The 20779-nt window shown below is 49.2% G+C and overlaps 1 protein-coding gene across 1 annotated transcript in view; it reads left to right on the forward strand.

Moving 5' to 3' along the window:
* The window catches only part of LOC147113439 (guanylate cyclase 2G-like), a 47747-nt gene extending 28381 nt beyond the window's left edge, over nt 1-19366 (forward strand). The window contains exons 6-10 of the mRNA XM_085996126.1: nt 2646-2820; nt 9042-9140; nt 12041-12132; nt 15414-15521; nt 18862-19366. Coding sequence (XP_085852252.1) covers nt 2646-2820; nt 9042-9140; nt 12041-12132; nt 15414-15521; nt 18862-18999 — 612 coding nt within the window. The 3' untranslated portion in view covers nt 19000-19366. The remainder of the gene's footprint in view (nt 1-2645; nt 2821-9041; nt 9141-12040; nt 12133-15413; nt 15522-18861) is intronic.
* Nucleotides 19367-20779: the final 1413 nt, after the last annotated feature.

Consider the following 20779-nt stretch of genomic DNA (forward strand, 5'->3'; position numbering starts at 1 on the left):
GAGGATTGGAGAACCGCTAATGTAGTACCATTATTCAAGAAGGGAAGTAGGGAAAAACCGGGGAACTACAGGCCAGTGAGCCTAACATCAGTGGTAGGAAAATTATTGGAAAAAATTCTGAGGGACAAAATTTGTCTCCACTTGGAGAGGCAAGGATTAATCGGGGATAGTCAACGTGGCTTTGTCAAGGGAAGATCATGTCTGACTAATTTGATTGAATTTTTTGAGGGGGTGACTAGGTGTGTGGATGAGGGTAACGCAGTGGATGTGGTATACATGGATTTCAGTAAGGCCTTCGATAAAGTCCCGCACAGGAGACTGGTCAAGAAGGTAAGAGCCCATGGAATCCAGGGTGCCTTGGTACATTGGATACAAAACTGGCTTAGTGGCAGAAGGCAGAGGGTGATGGTCGAAGGTTGTTTTTGTGACTGGAAGCCTGTGGCCAGTGGGGTACCACAGGGATCAGTGCTGGGTCCCTTGCTGTTTGTGGTCTACATTAATGACTTGGATATGAATGTAAAAGGTATGATCAGTAAGTTCGCGGATGATACAAAAATTGGTAGGGTGGTAAATAGCGAGGAGGGTAGCCTGAGTCTGCAGGACGATATAGATGGGTTGGTCAGATGGGCGGAACAGTGGCAAATGGAATTTAACCCGGAAAAGTGCGAGGTGATGCACTTTGGGGGGACTAACAAGGCAAGGGAATACACAATGAATGGTAAGACCCTAGGCAAGACGGAGGGTCAGAGGGATCTGGGTGTGCAAGTACACAGATCCCTGAAGGCGGCGGAATAGGTGGATAAGGTGGTAAAAAAGGCATATGGGATACTTGCCTTCATTAGCCGAGGCATAGAATATAAGAGCAAGGAGGTTATGATGGAGCTGTATAAAACACTGGTTAGGCCACAGCTGGAATACTGTGTGCAGTTCTGGTCGCCACACTACAGGAAGGATGTGATAGCTTTGGAGAGGGTGCAGAGGAGATTCACCAGGATGTTACCAGGGCTGGAGCGCTTCAGCTATGAAGAGAGACTGGGCAGATTGGGTTTGTTTTCCTTGGAGCAGAGGAGGCTGAGGGGGGACATGATTGAGGTGTACAAAATTATGAGGGGCATAGATAGGATGGATACTGAGGAGCTTTTTCCCTTAGTAGAAGGGTCAATAACTAGGGGGCATAGATTCAAGGTAAAGGGCGGGAAGTTTAGAGGGGATTTGAGAAAGAACTTTTTCACCCAGAGGGTGGTTGGAGTTTGGAACTCACTGCCTGAAAGGGTTGTGGAGGCAGGAACCCTCACAACATTTAAGAAGCATTTGGATGAGCACTTGAAATGCCATAGCATACAAGGCTACGGACCAAATGCTGGAATATGGGATTAGATTAGACAGGGCTTGATGGCCGGCGCGGACACAATGGGCCGAAGGGCCTCTATCCGTGCTGTATAACTCTATGACTCTATGAGGTACGCCTCCGAATGTAATTTCTTGCCCAATGATTCCATCCAGTCTTAGCGACACAGAACCATGAAGATCTCCTTCAATCTGGTTTCATTACCTGTAGCCTTCCATAAATTCAGCTGTTCAGATTTCAACATCCTGGTGTAGTACAGTTATTATGAGAGTAAATCAAATAGTTATTCTTAGTAAATAAAGAGGCAATTAAGTGTATGGGGTAAGTGAGTGACTTACTCCAACATCAGTCCTTTAAAATTATAATTTTATTTCTCCATTGGTTTTGTGAAATAATTACAGAGTTCCACTAAGTGCCCATTGAAAACAATGGCCCTGAATTTGCGGTCGGAGGCGCCCGGAGTATGCCTCCGATCCACTAAATATTTCTGTACTTACCTCCTGGCTCCACAGCTACAGAGAGTTCCATTCTCAGGCCTGAAGGCGTACGCCAGCGTAAAGTCCCATGGATCCCAGGAGCGCAGGCGGTTCACAAGCGTCCCTGAGATCACGTGGGCCCCGGTCAACCAATCAAAAAGAGGGATTCCTATGCAGCTTATGGTGATGCCATTTACATACGGAATCACCATACGCATCATAGAAATCCCCAAATAAATAAGAATTCACACCATTTAAATAAAAATAAATGTTCCCATGTTCAAAATTAATTAAAAGACCCTTTAATTAAGCATGTTAATAAAAATGTAATTTAAAAAAAAAAATTTAAACATTTTAAAATGAGCCAAAATTTACCTAAACTAATTTTAAATGTATGTGTATGTTTTAATCATTTTTAAAATTTTGTTTTAACCCTAGCGCTGGTAAAAGAAGGCCTTCCGCCTGAAACGCTGACCTGGTTACTTCTGTCCAGTGCTTGTGCAACTGATCAAATCATTTAGATATTGTTTCTATTGGCAGTTTATGGTTGTTGAATCGCCGAAAATGTCTGAAGTGACAACAACTTTTAGCAAGTTTAAACAGCGTACATTACCGCAATTGGTGCTGTATTGATTGGCATTATTGTATTGTCAATCAAGCCTGCTGCCATTTTCCTTTTAAAATTGACATCCAGTTTAAAAGGGGGGGTGGGGGGGAAGAAATCTTTTTAATGCCCGTTCACTTCCGTTAATCCAGATGTTTACACAGCCCTTTCTAATTGTGAAAAATTATGCCTTGTACTACTTCTATCTTGAATGTAGGTTGAAACAATTGGAGATGCTTACATGGTAGCAAGTGGACTTCCCCTTCGCAATGGAATGCAGCATGCTGGGGAAATTGCCACAATGTCTTTGCATTTTCTCAGCTCCATTGTGATCTTTAAGATAAAACACATCGATAATGTACAACTGAAACTTCGCATCGGCCTCAATACAGGTTAAACAAAATCAATTTGATTTAAATGTTTATTTCACTCGTTTTTCTCCTTATGTATCATGCATTTGTGGAATGTATTATTCTGTTGTGGTGTACCGATCACAGAAAGGACACAATCCGCTTTTCGGTCCGTAGACTATAAATCAGGCGTCATGCCTTTAAGAAGGATCACACCTTTAAGAAACTCGATCTGCAACATAGTTAAGCCCAGAGCGGGGGAGGAGCAGTCGAAGCTGTGGACTGATGAAAAGCAGTGAGACTTGGTGTAGTCTCTGACGCCATTTTGTGTTCAACATGTAGCCTCAACAATTAAACCTTTTCTGTTGAACCTCTCCGAGTTCAGTATTTTTTGCTAGGAGTACGTAGACTCCTACATTGGTGACCCCGATGCTCAGGACGACTCCTAAGCGTAACCATGGCTGACACAAACGCAGTTTCTGTGAAGCTGCCGGAGTTCTGGGAGAACCTAGCGACCGCCTGGTTCCTTCAAGCCGAATCGCAATTCCGACTCCGCGGCATCACCGCCGACGCAACGATGTACGACTACCTCCTCGCCTCCCTGGGCAGCTCCACAATCACGAAAGTCTGGACAACACTACAAGACCCTCCGGAGGAAGGCAAGTACGCACATCTCAAGGCCGCGCTCCTTAAAAAATTCACAGCCTCCCAATTTTTGCGCAACTGCCACCTCCTCGACCTCCCGGGCCTCGGTGACTCCACGCCGTCAGACTTGCTCTCACACATGCTTGCTCTGACCAACGAGAAACCGCCCGGCTCCCTCTTCCGCACACTCTTTATCCGCCAACTACCTCCCAGCATCCGCCCGGCGATCGTGGCGTCCAGCCTCACGGACCTCAATGTCCTGGCCGACGAAGCCGATAAGCTCCTGTCCGCCGGCTCCAACCACGCCGTCACCCCCGACCTGGCCTCCGCAGCGTCGGCGCGCGCTCCACCCTCTATCGCACGGCCACACAGCTCGGCCACGAGGCCCCCCAGGCCCCCACGTCCCCCAAGCCCTCCGACCCAGGGCTACTGCTACTTCCATACCCGGTTCGGCGCACGGGCACGCCGCTGCAGCCATCCCTGCACGTTTCCAACCGCCCCCACACCGGCCTACACGATGGCCGTGGGGCAAGCAGGCGCGCTGCTGTACGTTACGGACAGCGCCTCCGGACGCCGTTTCCTATGCGACACAGGCGCGCAACGCAGCATCATCCCCGCGTCCGCCCTCGAGATCCAGCGAGGCGGCCGCGGCCCTGCGCTGGCTGCCGCCAATGGCACCGACATCTGGACGTACGGCACCCGCACCGTCACCATCGACCTCGCAGGCCGCTGCTACCACTGGGAGTTTATCACCGCCAAGGTGCTCTCCCCGCTCCTCGGTGCGGATTTCCTGTGCGCCCACAGCTTGTTGGTCGACATGCCTCGGCGCCACCTCGTGGACATGAACACCATGTCACCTATCCCGGGCGCCATGGCCCCCCCCCCAACCCGCCGAAATGGCGTGGCAGTGCCGCGCCCGCTCAACGGACGACTACTCAGCACTCCTGGCTGAGTTCCCAGCCCTCACCAACCTGACCTCCTCCGCGAAAGTTGCTAAGCACGGGGTAGAACACTTCATCCCCACCACAGACCCACCGGTGTATGCCCACGCCCGCAGGCTGGACCCGGCCAAGCTGGAGATCGCGTGGGCCGAGTTCGCCACAATGGAACATCTCGGCATCATCCGCCGCTCCAACAGCCTCTGGGCCTCCCCACTCCACATCGTCACCAAACCCGACGGGGGATGGCGCCCCTGCGGGGACTACCGGCGCCTAAACGACGCCACCACACCGGATCGGTACCCCATACCGCACATTCAAGACTTCTCGGCTAGACTGGCCGGCCGCTCAGTCTTCTCCAAAGTCGACCTGGTGCGCGGTTACCATCAGGTGCCAGTCAACCCCACGGACGTTCCCAAGACGGCCATAATCACCCCTTTTGGACTATTCGAGTTCCTCCGAATGCCCTTCGGCCTCAAAAACGTGGCCCAGGCCTTCCAGCGGCTCATGGACTCGGTCCTCCAGGACCTGAAGTTCCTCTTTGTCTACCTGGATGACTTCCTGGTAGCTAGTTCCTCCAAGCAGGAACACATCGAGCACCTCCGCACCCTGTTCCAGCGGCTCAGTGAGCACGGGCTCATCATCAGCCCAGCCAAGTGCCAATTCGGCCTCAGCAGGATCAAATTCCTCGGCCACCACATCACGCAGGATGGAGCCATTCCCCTGCCCGCCAAGGTGCAAGCCGTCCAGCAGTTCCCCCGGCCTACCACCATCAAAGGCCTCCAGGAGTTCTTGGGGATGATCAACTTTTACAACCGCTTCATTCCCGGAGCGGCCTCCCTCATGCGGCCCCTTTACAAAGCCCTCCAAGGTAAGAAAGACAGAATGGCGATCAAGTGGTCGGCGGACATGTTGACCGCTTTCGACTCGACCAAAAAGGTGCTCGCCGACGCCACCATGCTCGCTCACCCACAGCCCACCGCCAGGGTGGCCCTCACCACGGACGCCTCCGACCACGCGGTCGGCGCCGTGTACGAACAGTGGGTCGACAGGGCCTGGCAACCGCTGGCCTTTTTCAGCCGCCAACTGCGCCCCCCGGAGGCCAAATACAGCGCCTTTGACCGCGAGCTCCTCGCACTGTACCTGGCAGTCCGCCATTTTAGATTTCTTCTGGAGGGCCGCCCCTTCACCGCGTTTGTTGACCACAATCCCCTGACATTCGCGATGGCGAAATCTGCGGACCCGTGGTCAGCCAGGCAACAACGCCAGCTCGCCACGGTGTCTGAATTCACCACGGACATCCGGCACGTCTCCGGTCGAGACAACATGGTGGCCGACTGCCTATCCCGCCCCGCCGTCCACGGCGCCCACCTGGCAGTGGACTATGTTCAACTGGCAGCGGAGCAACGCACCGACCCTGATCTGCTCTCCGCGCCCACAACCCTCCCAGGGCTGCGACTGACCGACGTCGCCTGCGGCCCGTCCGCCGTTACAGTCAAATGCGACACCTCCTTGGCGCAACCCCGCCCTGTAGTCCCGGCGTCCTGGCGAAAACGGGTGTTCAACATCGTCCACGGCCTCTCGCACCCCGGCACCCGCGCGTCCATTAGACTGGTGGCCAACCGATTTGTCTGGCGTGGCCTGCGCAAAGATGTGCGCGTCTGGTCCAGATCCTGCATAGCTTGCCAGCGTGCCAAAATCCACCAGCACGTCAAAGCCCCACTCGACGAGTTCACCATGCCAGAAAGAAGGTTTGACCACGTCCACATCGACCTCGTCGGCCCCCTGCCGCCATCACAAGGTCACACGCACCTGCTGACAATCGTGGACCGTACCACCCGCTGGCCCGAGGCCATTCCACTGACGTCCACCACCACCGCCGACATCGCGAGGGCGTTCATTGGTACCTGGGTTGCTCGGTTCGGCGTCCCCTCCAATATGACGTCGGATAGAGGCCCGCAGTTCACCTCTGATCTGTGGGTCGCCATCGCCCGAAACCTCGGGGTGGCCGTTCACTGCACCATGGCTTACCACCCCCAAGCCAACGGACTGTGCGAGCGATTCCACAGGTCCATGAAGGCGTCCCTCCGCGCCAGCCTTGAGGACGAGGCTTGGATCGACCGCCTCCCGTGGGTGCTACTTGGCCTACGCTCCGCGGTCAAGGAAGACCTGCGAGCCTCGGCCGCGGAACTCGTGTACGGCCAGCCGCTGCGCGTACCCGGAGAGTTCCTGCCCACCGCCACGACCCCCTGGTTGGCTGACCAGCAACGCCGCGCTTTCGCCAACCGAGCACAACAGTTCGCTCCGGTACCCACCGGCCGGCACGGCAAACCAGCAACCTGCGTACCACCTAGCCTGCACATGGCCAAATTTGTTTTCGGCGCCATGACGCCCACCGAGGACCTCTCTGGCCCCCATACGACGGACCCTACAAGGTACTCCAGAGGGGGAACAAGTTCTTCCTCCTCGAAGTGGGCGGCAGAACTGACAAGGTGTCGGTCGACCGGCTCAAGCTGGCGCACCTAGAGCCCGACGAACCCGTTCAAGTGGGCCAACCCCCACCGCGGGGCAGACCGCCTAAGAGCCCGACTCGTCCGACCGCCCCGCTCCCGACACCAACCGCCAAGAGCCGTTCCGGCCGTGCGATCAAGCCACCATGCCGGTTCGTACACTCCCTACTAGTGGATTCTGGGGGGAGCTGTGTGGCGTACCGATCACAGAAAGGACACAATCCGCTTTTCGGTCCGTAGACTATAAATCAGGCGTCATGCCTTTAAGAAGGATCACACCTTTAAGAAACTCGATCTGCAACATAGTTAAGCCCAGAGCGGGGGAGGAGCAGTCGAAGCTGTGGACTGATGAAAAGCAGTGAGACCTGGTGTAGTCTCTGACGCCATTTTGTGTTCAACATGTGGCCTCAACAATTAAACCTTTTCTGTTGAACCTCTCCGAGTTCAGTATTTTTTGCTAGGAGTATGTAGACTCCTACACTGTAGCCTTTTCATTTCCCTTGAACTCTTACATGTCAAAAACATCAAAACTGAAACAATGGCTCGGGCCCAGAATAGGTGCAATATCGGCAGAGTGTGGGGGGAGGCCCGAAGCGGCGCACCCGGAAGTCGTGAAGGAAGTGAAGCTGATTTTAACGGCTTAATCTCATTTAAATTTGTTAAATGAGTTGCTCACCCAAAGCCGGCCGGAATGACGTCCGGGCCGTTGGGCGGGAGTGGGAATTGGGGCGGCAGCCGGAGGCCGCTGGGAACCCGAGGGAGTGGTCCCTGGTATAAGGTAAGTGCTTGGGGGAGGGGGGGCGGCGGAGGGGGGAGGGTTGCAGAGCTGATGCCGGGGAGAGAGCGGCAACGCGGGAGAAGACCCAAACACTCCTGCTCCTCCTGGCCCACAAGGATTCAACCTAAAAGTTAACTTTTCCAGCCACTCCGTGGACTCTTGCCAAGGTAGAGCAGTCGGGGTTGGCTCCGTGCGGGTCTTCTGAATCCATGAGTTAAAATGGAGTTGCCGGCCCTGTGATGTCACTGGGCCATGATTTATAGATTTAAATGAGGTCCTGCCTACCTGCCTGCAGCGGGAGCCTTGACCGATTTTATAGTCATTGTAGATAAAATGTTGCCGGGTGGGAATGGTGCGGCCTTGGGCCGGTAAGTGGACTCGCACAATTTTAACCCCTGCTACGCACCATTCCTGCAGTGTGGGGGTGGGGGGTGGTTAACATGAACCCCCAGATGTTCCAGTTTCAGACTCTTCTGCACCATTTTCTCATTCAACGGCTCAATGACAGTTTGCTTAAACTCGAACCCATGAAAATACAATAAGAAGCTAATCCCTCCGAGTGAGGTGTGAAATAAAAGCAAATCAAGCACATTGCAGGGGGCCTGCTGACAGTTCCCTCACAATCGGAATTCTGCATCTTTTCGCTTTCTGTCCTAACAGAGTTTCTGCAGCTGATGATTAACAATTGTCCCAATTACGACTAAGCTCCCACACTCGCTTCGGATAGGAGCGGTCAACAGTAAATCAACATGCTAAAACCACTGATCCAATTTATTTACAAAATTAGGCACCGTTCTCAGTTAAAGAGATTTACACAAACACTAGGGCACAAGTAGGATTTATAACATGCAGCTTTCATCTACCCTTCTGTAGCTTATAGGAAGTGTGGTCATTCCTAAGGAAATTATTCTTTGCGCGAGCCATGAGGGAAAGTTTTGAGAGCACTTGGATCATAACACACAGCTTAACCAAAAGTCTAACTTTAGTTAAAGAACTACTTTGGAGTGTCTTAACAAAAAGTGGCCCTCAAGTACGAATGAAAGAAAAAAGAAATCCTTTGGGTGATAGATGGATATGTATTACAGTCCTATTATTCTTCATGTGATTGGTGATATTATACTCCACTCTTACATAAAATAGTGAATATGGCCACATAATTCTTCAAAGTTTCCACAGAGGGGTTTTACTTTCTATTTTCCTACGTTACACAATGACTTATTCCCGAGCAAATTTTTGGGAGCTGACTTTTTGGCAGAGATTTCTAATTGCTGCAAATTATGAGAATCAGGGAAACCGCATCAGATTATTGGCAGGTGGATTTGAAGGGTATTGATTACAGAGCTGTGAAGTGAATATTTCGCCCTTAAATCCAGTGTGAAATTACTTTTGCAGGTCCAGTAGTTGCAGGTGTAGTTGGAACAACTATGCCCAGATACTGTCTGTTTGGAGATACTGTCAACGTAGCATCAAGGATGGAGAGCAACGGTTTACGTAAGTATGCAGTCTTTTTCTTCATAGTTTTGTTAAAGTAAATAAATAAAGTAACTCATCGCAGAACCCAGCTTCCCTGACAGAGTGAGCAGGACAGTATAATTCTGTACACAAATTCAAGTGTTGAATAACAAAGACTGCCTATTTCCACCTCCGTACCATCGCCCGTCTCCGCCCCTGCCTCAGCTCATCCGCTGCTGAAACCCTCACCCATGCTTTTGTTACCTCTAGGCTTGACTATTCCAGTGCACTCCTGGCTGGCCTCCCACATTCTACCCTACGTAAACTTGAGGTCATCCAAAACTCGGCTGCCCGTGTCCTAACTCGCACCAAGTCCTGTTCGCCCATCACCCCTGTGCTGACCTACATTGGCTCCTGGTTAAGCAACGCCTCGATTTCAAAATTTTCATCCTTGCTTTCAAATCCCTCCATGGCCTCGCCCCTTTCTATCTCTGTGTAATCTCCTTCAGCCCCACAACCCCCAGAGATATCTGCGCTCCTCTCATTCTGCCCTCTTGAGCATCCCTGATTATAATCGCTCAACCATTGGTGGCCGTGCCTTCTGTTGCCTAGACCCTAAGCTCTGGAATTCCCTGCCTAAACCGGTCCACCCTCTTTCCTCCTTTAAGACGCTCCTTAATACCTACCTCTTTGACCAAGCTTTTGGTCATCTGCCCTAATTTATCCTTATGTGGCTCGGTGTCAAATTTTTTGTCTTACAATACTCCTGTGCAGTACCTTGGGACGTTTTACTACGTTAAAGGTGCTATATAAATACAAGTTGTTGTTGTTGAATGCTCCATGCAGCACAACTGCGGTAGATTCTGTACCTCCCGCCTTGATATTGTGAATATTTGGGAAAGGATTTGCTCAGTGACTATATGGAACGCTATAACATTTGAGTTTTATTTTAGATACACATGTGTAAAAGAAATCAACTTTTAGCCATTGGCTGAAATCACGGAAATGTCTTGCATTTACATTTTTTGTGAAGTGCAAATTTTCGGTGTGATGTGGGAGGAAATGCCTTCTCACCAAAGGGAATAGTTCTGCCGTTCATTAATTATAGTAAGAAAGTACCAGTGGGTGTAAGGCAGGGAAAGGCACATTATAATTGTGCCTCAAACATATCTTATGAGAAATTTCTTTCTGAGGTGAATCTCTGCAGGTCCTTGGTATCATCAACAGCAACTTACATTTATATGGAGGCTCTAATGTAGAAAAATGTCCCACCGTGCTTCACGGAACTGTAATCAAAAAAAATCCACACACAAGCACTTTCCAACATGAATCACTGGATAGTGTGAAATTAGCTAACTCAGTACAGATCAGGGTTCAAACATAAGAACATAAGAAATAGGAGCAGGAGTAGGCCAATCGGCCCCTCGAGCCTGCTCCGCCATTCAATAAGATCATGGCTGATCTGATCCTAACCGCCAATCTACTATCACAGAACCATCTCCTGAATCTAACAGAATTAGACACACGAAATAGGAGCAGGATCAGGCTACACGGCCCCTGGGCCCGCTCCGCTACCCACAGGGCCATGACCGATCCGAACCTAGACTCATGTCCAAATTCCTGCCCGCTCCCCGTAACCCTTAATTCCCTTTACTTCTAGGAAACTGTCTATTTCTGTTTTAAATTTATGTAATGATGTAGCTTCTACAGCTTTTTGGGGCAGCATATTCCATGGACCTACCACCCTCTGAGTGAAGTAGTTCCTCCTCATCTCAGTTTTGAAAGAGCAGCCCCTTATTCTAAGACTATGCCCCCTAGTTCTAGTTTCACCCATCATCGGGAACATCCTCCCCGCATCCACCCGATCCAACCCCTTCACAATCTTATATGTTTCAATAAGATTGCCTCTCATTCTTCTGAACTCCAATGAGTAGAGTCCCAATCTACTCAACCTCTCCTCATGTGTCCATCCCCTCATCCCCGGGATTAACCGAGTGAACCTTCTTTGTACTGACTCGAGAGCAAGTATGTCCTTAAGTATGGACACCAAAACTGTACGCAGTATTCCAGGTGCGGTCTCACCAATACCTTGTACAACATAAGAAATAGGAGCAGGAATAGGCCACTTGGCCCCTCGAGCCTGCTCCGCCATTCAATAAGATCATGGCTGATCTTGGGCTCAAAGCCACTTCCCAGCCCCTCTCCATAACCCTTCACTCCCTTATCTTGCAAAAATGTGTCTATCTCCACCTTAAATGTATTTAATGACCCAGCCTCCACAGCTCTCTGGGGCAGAGAATTCCACAGATTTACGACCCTCTGAGAGAAGAAGTTCCTCCTCATCTCAGTTCTAAAAGGGCGACCCTTTATTCTGAAACTGTGCCCCCGAGTTCTAGATTTCCCCATGAGGGGAAACATCCTCTCTGCATCTACCCTGTCGAGCCCCCTCAGTATCTTTATATGTTTCAATAAGATCACCTCTCATTCTTCTAAATTCCAATGAGTATAGGCCCAGCCTGCTCAACCTTTCCTCATAAGTCAACCCCCTCATCTCTGGAATTAACCTAGTGAATCGCCTCTGAACTGCCTCCAATGCAAGTATATCCTTCCTTTAAATAAGGAGACCAAAACTGTACGCAGTACTCAAGGTGTGGTCTCACCAATACCCTGTACAATTGTAGCAGGACTTTCCTGCTTTTATACTCCAACCCTCTTGAAATAAAGGCCAACATTCCATTTGCCTTTTTGATTACTGATCCACGTAAATAGCACCATACCATGCACTATATTTACCACCTATTAACTGGCTCAGTGACACACTAACAGATGGATTGGGGCAGTATAGTTGTCATTTATTTCAATGCTCACCAAGAACTGTAGAATATAATTTGTCTACTTAAGCGATGCACTCTGTTATTTGAGCTTCTTTTGGTGTTCAGCCTTGAAAATACACATATCACAGAGCACCGCTGAAGTACTGAGGGCATTGGGAGGATACGAACTCGTGGAAAGAGGAACAATTAAAGTGAAGGTAGGAAGTCAAATTGTAATCAAGAATTAACATCTACTTTTAAGTTTGGTTACTTTTCTACTAGAAACAGTAAAAAAAAAAAAAAAAACTTTTTTTAATACATCTGGCATTTTGCATTAAAGAAATATGCATCAGCAGTGAATTATGCTGCCATTTCCACACCGCTCTGTACTTGGGTTTTATTAAGTGCATCTATAGAGCTCCACTCTCAATGTTGGTAACATTTTACTGTTCATAAAATGCCAAGTGTCCTGTTGGTTCTTTACTAATATTTAAAAACCTACAAGTGGTCCACTGGCTCTTTTTCAAATGTAAAAGTAAAGTTTTTCAAAGATGGTATTGCATCATTTGTAGTTATACTGCAGCCAATGTGAAGAAACTAGGCCCTCAAAGCAGTCTGTCACTATTTGCCAAGATTGGTGACTTCAAACAGAAGTCTTTGTGTTAACGTAACATGAAATCTATGTCACATTGACACAGAACCTGCCGTACAACTGATCTGTAACTCACATCTCGTGCTGAAGTGATTGAAATAAATTTGGGGTTTAGGTAGCCTTTAATACGGACTGAAATAATCAAACTTGGGCCTTGGTGGATTCTATCTCTCTCTGATGTTCCCTTCCTTCCTGAAACAAAATTCATGAATAGCATCTACATTTTAGTTTCCATATTGTTGTTGGTAGAATTTAAGTTGAACAAATGAGCTGTAGTTAAGGAGTTTGCCATTTGTCAATTTGGAGTGCATGTAGACTCTGTTTACAGATTTTTATGTCGGTCCCCTTCCACGAAACCTGCACAATTGCACTCAACTTCATTACAATACCCCAAATAATCATGTGACCATTTTGATATTTTCTCCAAAACATATGAGAACCAATTTTTCTCTGCCATTCCCTACAGGGTGTCAAATATCTGAAGGGTGTTGTGCCAAATTTCCTGGCCCAGACTATTAGCATGGTAGGGCCTTGCGCTGAGAATGGGAGGCGGAAGCAGGGACTTGCTTGCACTCCTTGCACTAGGACTTGATGGTCCTCCTGGAAGGACATGAAGAGATATGGAAATAACCTTACCTGCATCCTACTTCCACCTTCGGGCTGGTCACAAGTCCCGCCGACCTCCCTGATCCTCCAGTCTAAGAAGATTCCTGATCCAGGCCCCACCACCTGCCTTTGGGGGTGCCCCTACTCTTGGGAGCCTATTGGAAAATGAGGTAGGAGGCTGGGGAACGCTTCTTCTCGCCTCATTTTATACACAATGTCTATTGTGGGTACAAGCCCAGTTTTTTCCAATCGGGGATCCCCAGGAAATACCAGGGCTGCATAGTGGGAATATGTACCTAATGTACCAGGCCTCCACTACCCTTTCCCTCCTGTCAGCGTCTGGAATCTAAGCGCTCTCCAGGCACAAAGAAGAAGAAAATCTCACTGTTCTGTTTTGCTTCAATAATTTAAAATGTGGATGTTACGCATTCAAGGGAAAGATTTAGGGCCTGAATTTACGATCGGAGGCTTCCCGCGGACGGATGCCTCCGATCATCAAATTTTCTACGCATTTACCTGGTGGTCCGGGAGATATGGAGGCTTGCGATCCTGGGCCAATCCTGGTAGAAATGTGTAGAGGCCCACGTATCCCAGGGGCGCAGGCGGTTCGCAAGTGCCCCGGGATCACGTGGGCTGGCCCAACCAATGAAAGAAGGAAATCTCCATTCATACTTTTGACAGTTCAGTACGTACGGAACTCCCATAAGTATGAATGGGGATTGACGTAAGAAAACTACTAGGCACTTGGTCTGAGTATTAAACAAGGCTTTAATCAACTGTTTCACAACATGGAGATCTAGTTGTGTCCTTCACTAGTTCCTGTTAAAGAATGTCCTGAGCAAGCTGGGCCCGTACTCTCCCTGGACAGCGCCACCAGCAGGCCGCCCAGTATTATTTCATAAGTCATTTCCACATGAATGACAAGATTCATGTCAGGGATCACTTAAAAAATACACAAACACATGAAATTAATTTTTTTTTAAACATTATGGGCTAAAAATTCAGTTTGGGGCACCAAGCTCGCCTGGGCGCCGGAATTACCGCTGCGCGCGGAGCCACTTGCGCCATCGGGATATTCAGTTTCAGCGCCCCAAATGGAAGCTGGCCGCTAAACAAGGCTTTCGGCGCCCCGCTTGGGGCGCTGAAACTGAATATCGGCGCGCAAAGTGCCGCAGCGCCACCCGCTGCGGCACGGCAGGCTGCGGTACTGCAGGCCTTCCTCCCACTGTTAAGGGGGAGGTGCCTGCAACAGCACGATCCCCGCTCGCGAGTGCCGGCAAATGAGCCCGGCACCAAGGAGAAGTGCCGGGCTCTCGGGAAACAGCCGGCAATGCCGCGGGGGGGGGTGGGTGTAGGAGGCCGGGGACGGAGGTGCGGGCAGGCGGCCGCCGAAAAAGCGGCCGGCTGCACCTCCACCTTAACTCGCCCCACTACCGCCACAGGTAGGCCCCTGTGTACCAATCGCTATTTGCGGCCGGCGTGGAAGAGGCGGGCGCGACCTAATATGGCGCTCGGGGCGGTAGCGGGGCGCTGCGCACACCGATGACATCATCGGTGGCGGCGCAGCGCTACAGGCTAACGCCGCCATTAGCGCCCCGCTAAATATCGCGGTGGTTGTGGCCAGTGGCGCTAAAGCCTCTGAGTGGCCTCTTTGGGCGCAAACTGGTGGCGCAAGCAACTGAATTTCTAGGCCTATAGATATAAACTTAATTAAAATGGCATTTAATTAAATATTTTAAACAAAAATTTATTTTTTTGGAAAAGAGTTTTATGTTTTAACGGGGCTAAAAATAAACTTACCTTAGTGGGCAGGGATTTTAATGTATAAATGAGTGATAACATTTTATTTTTCTATTTTTTTAAACTCTTATGCTGGTAAAAGTAGGCCTTACATCGGCTTTTACCAGGTGTAAGAATTTCACGGCCTTTCAGCGGGCGGAAGTTGGGCAAATAGCGCAACCCTCCACCCGCAGAGGCCCTTTTCCTGGGGATGCGGCGGGTCTGTCAAGAAGATTCTTGACAGATCGCAAGTGCCGGGTTTCAGCGCATGCTCGTACACAATCGTAGGGGTCGCAAAATATGGCCCATATTGTTTTGTTTTAAGAAAAACGACTTCACCCATACTATTTGGTACATCTAACTCTTGTTATAAGAAAAATGTAATTTACTTCATAAATAAAAAAAATTAGAAATATTCCAAGTCTACCATTGAAAATATGACCCACTTGTATTTTTCACAAGGGAAAGGGAAATCAAGCAACATTCTGGCTAAAAGACAAAGAGGGATTCAGCAAGCCTTTACCAAGATTCGATTTCAAAATAGAAGAAGATTTTAACAACTCAACGGAGGTAGGAATGGACTAATTGGAGGTCAACTACATCTGACATGGTACAGAGTAGTTGCAACACATTTTGAATTAAAGTTTTTTAGTAAAAATGCATAATGACAGTCTTCCCTCATGAACAGCAATATATGGTTGTATTCTCAAAGAAAGAAAGACTTGCATTGACTTGTCTTTCATGACCTCCGAACATCCCAAAGCGCTTTATAGCCAATTAAGTACTTTTGAAGTGTAGTCACTGTTGTAATGTAGGAAACTGAAGTGCCAGGGACTCTCCACTGCAATGTAGGGGCTGCTATTCTAATGGTGGGCGACCAATGGGCTGAAGTGCATCGAAAAACCACTGCCTGTGTAATCGGGCGCAGACACCTGAGGCTTTTAACATGCACAATGGGCCCACTGCAGCCAGTGAGGCTGGCTAGTGTAAAGGGTGTGAAGGTTGCTGCACCCCAACAGTCTGCAAGGCTCATCAGTGCAGTAATTATTCAAACAGGAAGATTTCCTCCACTGCTGCTATTGCTCCTTTAATTATAAGTAGGTTTTATATCTTTGTGCTGCAACAGGTCTCCACATCTCCCATACTGATTTCCTGCCCCCGGTGTTTTAACCATTTGGGAGCATTGGGGATGTTTCTCTTGCTTCCCCACTTGTTTTCTACCGCCTCCCCCAGGCCTAACCTTGGATGTGCTTTAGCTGCCAGATCTTATTGACACTAAAAGGAAGGCTCCTTCAAAACAGGGAAATGTATTTCTGTTTTGAAGGAGCCTTCCTTTTAGTGTCAATAAGATCGGGCAGCTAAAGCACCTCCTCCTCAAATCCCTTTTACACCTTCCTTTCTTACCTTCTCCCCATCTCCCTTCGATCCCCACTGCCACCTCCTCCTTATCCAGCAAACCAAGGCAGCCTGCAGCCCACAGCCTCTCATGGTTCAGTGTTCACCACCCCTGGTGCTTTCAATGTGTCTTCATCGTCACACCAAGAGCACCAGAGATATTCAAATTAGCCAACCTTGTGTAATCAGTTGAGCCTATCTCATTTGTGTGGAGAGTGGAAAGTGGAAAGCCTGCAGAATCTGTGCTGGAAATGGACTGAGAAATAGCTTGTGGCTGAGTAAAGTGATGATGTGTCAGGTGGGAGCTTTTACTGTATATTTGAAGCTGTCAAGTAATCAGCTGGAGCAATGGCCGCAGAACTCCCGCCTCAGGTTCACAGCCGTGGTCCCCGAACAGTGTGGTGCTTGTGATCATGCAGTTAAAGTCAAAAGGTAAGTTTAAAAAAAGGCCCATTAATGATCTGTCAACTAGATGCTAATTAGTTTAATTGGGTCACCCGCCTCTGCCATGGGTCTGCTCAGCGCTGACAGACCCAACATTGGGAAAGGTGCGTTGCGGCAGGTTGACAGCAGGGTCCCAACTCGCTGTCAAAAAAAAAAACATTTTTTCCCCCCAACCCCTCCCCCTGCAAAATCTCAGCCACCCTGTTCTTCCCACAGACGCTGCCTGACCTGCTGAGTGTTTCCAGTGTCTTTGTTTTTCCAACTTTCACCTCTGACTCTTTTGTGACTCACTCATTGAAATACACTCATCACTACTATGTAGATCTCTCTGGGGGGATTTCTCTGGGCTGGTGGGCAAGAAAGGGTGAATGACTCCATGGATGAGGATCTGATTAGTAGAGCAGAGGTAGAAGGGTGCTGGCTTCTTTCTTCCTCCTACTCGTTGACAACGTGCTTTGATTTATCTGGAGGAAAAGAAAATGAAGAGATGTTATATTAGACGGTTATTGCGAAAGTTCTTCTGAAACTTCTGAAGTTGGCCGAGCATGTTGCTTGCTCGTGTGTTGTGCTGCCAAACCATTATGCAGATGGCGGTCCAGAGTTCTCCATCTACAATAGGTACAGCAGCATAGCTTCCCAGGATCTCCTCATGTGGGTCAAGGGTTTTGTGTCGAGGGGCCAGTACTTGGTATCTTAGATTTGTGAGTTTTAGGGGCCACATTTTCCTATAAAAGAGAAGACATGATTATAGCAGTGAAGGCTGGGCACAGTCTACTGTACCAGGGACCCGGGTTCAAATCCGGCCTCGGGTGACTGTGTGGAGTTTGCACATTCTCCCCGTGTTTGCGTGGGTTTTCTCCGGGTGCTCCGGTTTCCTCCCACAGTCCAAAGATGTGCGGGTTAGGTTGATTGGCCATGATTAAAATTGACCCTTAGTGTTAGGGGGGATTAAATACGTGGGGTTACGGGGATAGGGCTTGGGTGGGATGGCTGTCGGTGTAGGGACCGGGTGCTAAGGTTTGCATGATCAGCCATGATCTCGTTGAATGGCGGAGCAGGCTCGAAGGGCCGAATGGCCTACTCCTGCTCCTATATTCTATGTTTCTATGTTTCTATGTAAGTAACAGTTCAACACATAAAGCTATATCAGAAGCTGTTAGCAACAAATGGCAGCTGTTAAGGAGGCTCATGCATGGCACTCTGAGATTTAGCGAATGTGTAGGTAGTGGGTGAAGTAGTGATGGGAGAAGGGGTCAGTAGTTCAGTTTGCATTCCTAGAATACTGTGAGGGTAATGAATGAAGGAGTGCCCTATATGCAGGGAAGTGTCAGGGGAGGCAGGCAGTTTATCTTGGCTGCTCTGGTGAGAGCATTAAACTTCTTTTTCCACTGCAAAGGCATCCTGGGGGTCAAGCATGCACTGCCACAAGCACTTCTCTCCACAAAGAGCACATTACATGCACCTGCACCCAATTCCAAATAGCCTTTCCCTCCTATTCCATTTTTCTGTTAGGAGAACATTCAAATCATGCTCCCTAAAGTCCAAGGCTCTTTTCTTGAGTCTCCCTGCCATCACAGAACTTTAGCTTTCTTCCTTCCTCCACTGCTGCTATTGCTCCTTTAATTATAAGTAGGTTTTATATCTTTGTGCTGCAACAGGTCTCCACATCTCCCATACTGATTTCCTGCCCCCGGTGTTTTAACCATTTGGGGGCATTGGGGATGTTTCTCTTGCCTCCCCACTTGCTTTCTACCGCCTCCCCCAGGCCTAACTATGACATTGCAGGCTCAATTTGCACAACCTACATGCCTCTCATTTCAATTACCCGACACGGTGATTTACAGTGGGGTCAGCGTTGGTATAATTTGGCAGCTGGAAGTCCTGCTCCACCTCCAAAATTTCTAGCCACTCCAGCCCTATATGTATGAATAATGTAGCGTTGATGTTTATGCCACACTTGGGTGCATAGTTTGCAGGTCATTATTTGGCCGTCTTCTGTTCTTATCCTGTAATGCCTTGTTAAAGTTCGAACCTAATGTGAGCCCGTTTTAAACTGTACCATCGCATGTAGAACTATGAGGAGGACGAAGCCGAGATAGCAGCAACACAGTTACCAGGGAATTCTGTGTCAGATCTTCCAGAAAATAAACGTGCAAGGCCCCTTGGATGCAGCCTTGAGAAGAATACAGTGGAAGACAAAACCTTCTGATTGGCACAAGGCACTCACAAAGACGACAACAAGAAGCGTGGCACAAATATGCTAAAAACAGACCACCAGATTACCAAAAGAACAACTTTAGTAGTACTTACAAATCAAATTACTAATAATGATGCAATCATCATTGTCCTGAAGATTAAAGGTTTAGAAAGAAAGAATATATTTACTAGAAATTTATAATAATTAGCATTACATGTAATTATGAAAGTTAGAATGACTAATGTTGCTAAGTGGACATGTTCAATGATCTCCTACCTGTTTACAAAAGTAAAAATGTAGACAACCAGTCACTTACAAATCTGTCTGTTTGATATTTATTATTTTCATGGTGATGTGCCTCAATAAATCCGAGACTCGATGTTAGCGAAACAAAACAAGGCTTTTATTGACTTAGAAGGTAACACACAGAGGAGAATGTATCTTCCATCCAGAGGTCTGCCGTACTGGATGTGCTGCAGGCTGGGCCAGCTTACATAGGAGCCAGGTATGGGCGGAGCCCTACACACAGTACAATACAATGGAAATGAAACTGAAACCAACAACAGTCACAGGCAGAGAAATACTAATGAGTGATGAATGGAATATTTCATCACATTCACCCCTTCTATAGATTTAGTCTGTTCGGGGGTTTGATAGTCCTCTGCGACCGATGTGGCTGTTGTGGTGCCGCGGGTGTCGGCTGGGTGTCCCCGGTGGCCTCCTGGGTCTCTGCCGGGGGTGCCGCCAGGGTTGTTGAAGGGGTAGTTGGTGGGGGTACCGTTGGTCGATGTTCTTCCGGGGGTGATGAAAGAGTAGTGGGTGGGTAAGAGTTGCTGTGGTCGTTGTTGCTGCTGTTGTCGTGGTTGTTGTCGTTACCGGCTGGGGCGACGTCTTTTATGGACACGGTGTCCTCCCTTCCGTCGGCGTGCCGGACATACGCGTATTGGGGGTTGGCGTGGAGTAGGTGCACTGACTCCACGAGAGGGTCCGTCTTGTGGCCCCTCACATGCCTTTGCACGAATACCGGACCTGGGGTGGAGAGCCATGACGGCATGGATACGCCTGAGGTGGATTTCCGGGGAAAGACAAACATTCGCTCGTGAGGCGTGGCATTAGTGGCAGTACACAATAGCGACCGTATCGAATGGAGCACATCTGGGAGGACTTCCTGCCAGCGGGAGATAGGGAGGCCTTTGGTCCTTAGAGCTAGAGTGACTGCTTTCCATACTGTCCCATTCTCTCGCTCCACTTGACCGTTACCCCGGGGGTTGTAGCTGGTGGTACGGCTCGTGGCGATCCCCCTGGACAGCATGTACTGGCGTAGCTCTTCACTCATGAAGGACGCCCCCCTATCCGTATGGATGTAGCTTGGCATACCGAACAGGCAGAACAGGCTGTTGAGGCATTTAATGACCGTGGCGCTGGTCATGTCTGGGCAGGGGAAGGCGAATGGGAAACGAGGGTATTCGTCCACAATGTTCAGGAAGTAAACATTGCGGTCGACGGACGGGAGGGGGCCCTTGAAATCTAAGCTGAGCCGCTCAAAGGGCCGTGTAGCTTTGATTAAGTGGGCTCTATCTGGGCGGTAGAACCGAGGCTTGCACTCAGCGCAAGTGCGACAGTTCCTGGTCAGGGACCGAACTTCCTCAATCGAGTAGGGTAAGTTGCGGGACTTTATGAAGTGGAACAGCCGCGTGACCCCTGGGTGGCAGAGGTCATTGTGGAGGGTCTGTAGCCGATCCCCGGTGGCGCTGGCACACATCCCTCGTGAGAGGGCGTCGAGGGATTCGTT

Source organism: Somniosus microcephalus, chromosome 8 (genome assembly GCF_052327205.1).
Source record: "Somniosus microcephalus isolate GS21.2 chromosome 8, FLI_Smic_1.0, whole genome shotgun sequence".
In the NCBI taxonomy this organism is placed as follows: domain Eukaryota; kingdom Metazoa; phylum Chordata; class Chondrichthyes; order Squaliformes; family Somniosidae; genus Somniosus; species Somniosus microcephalus.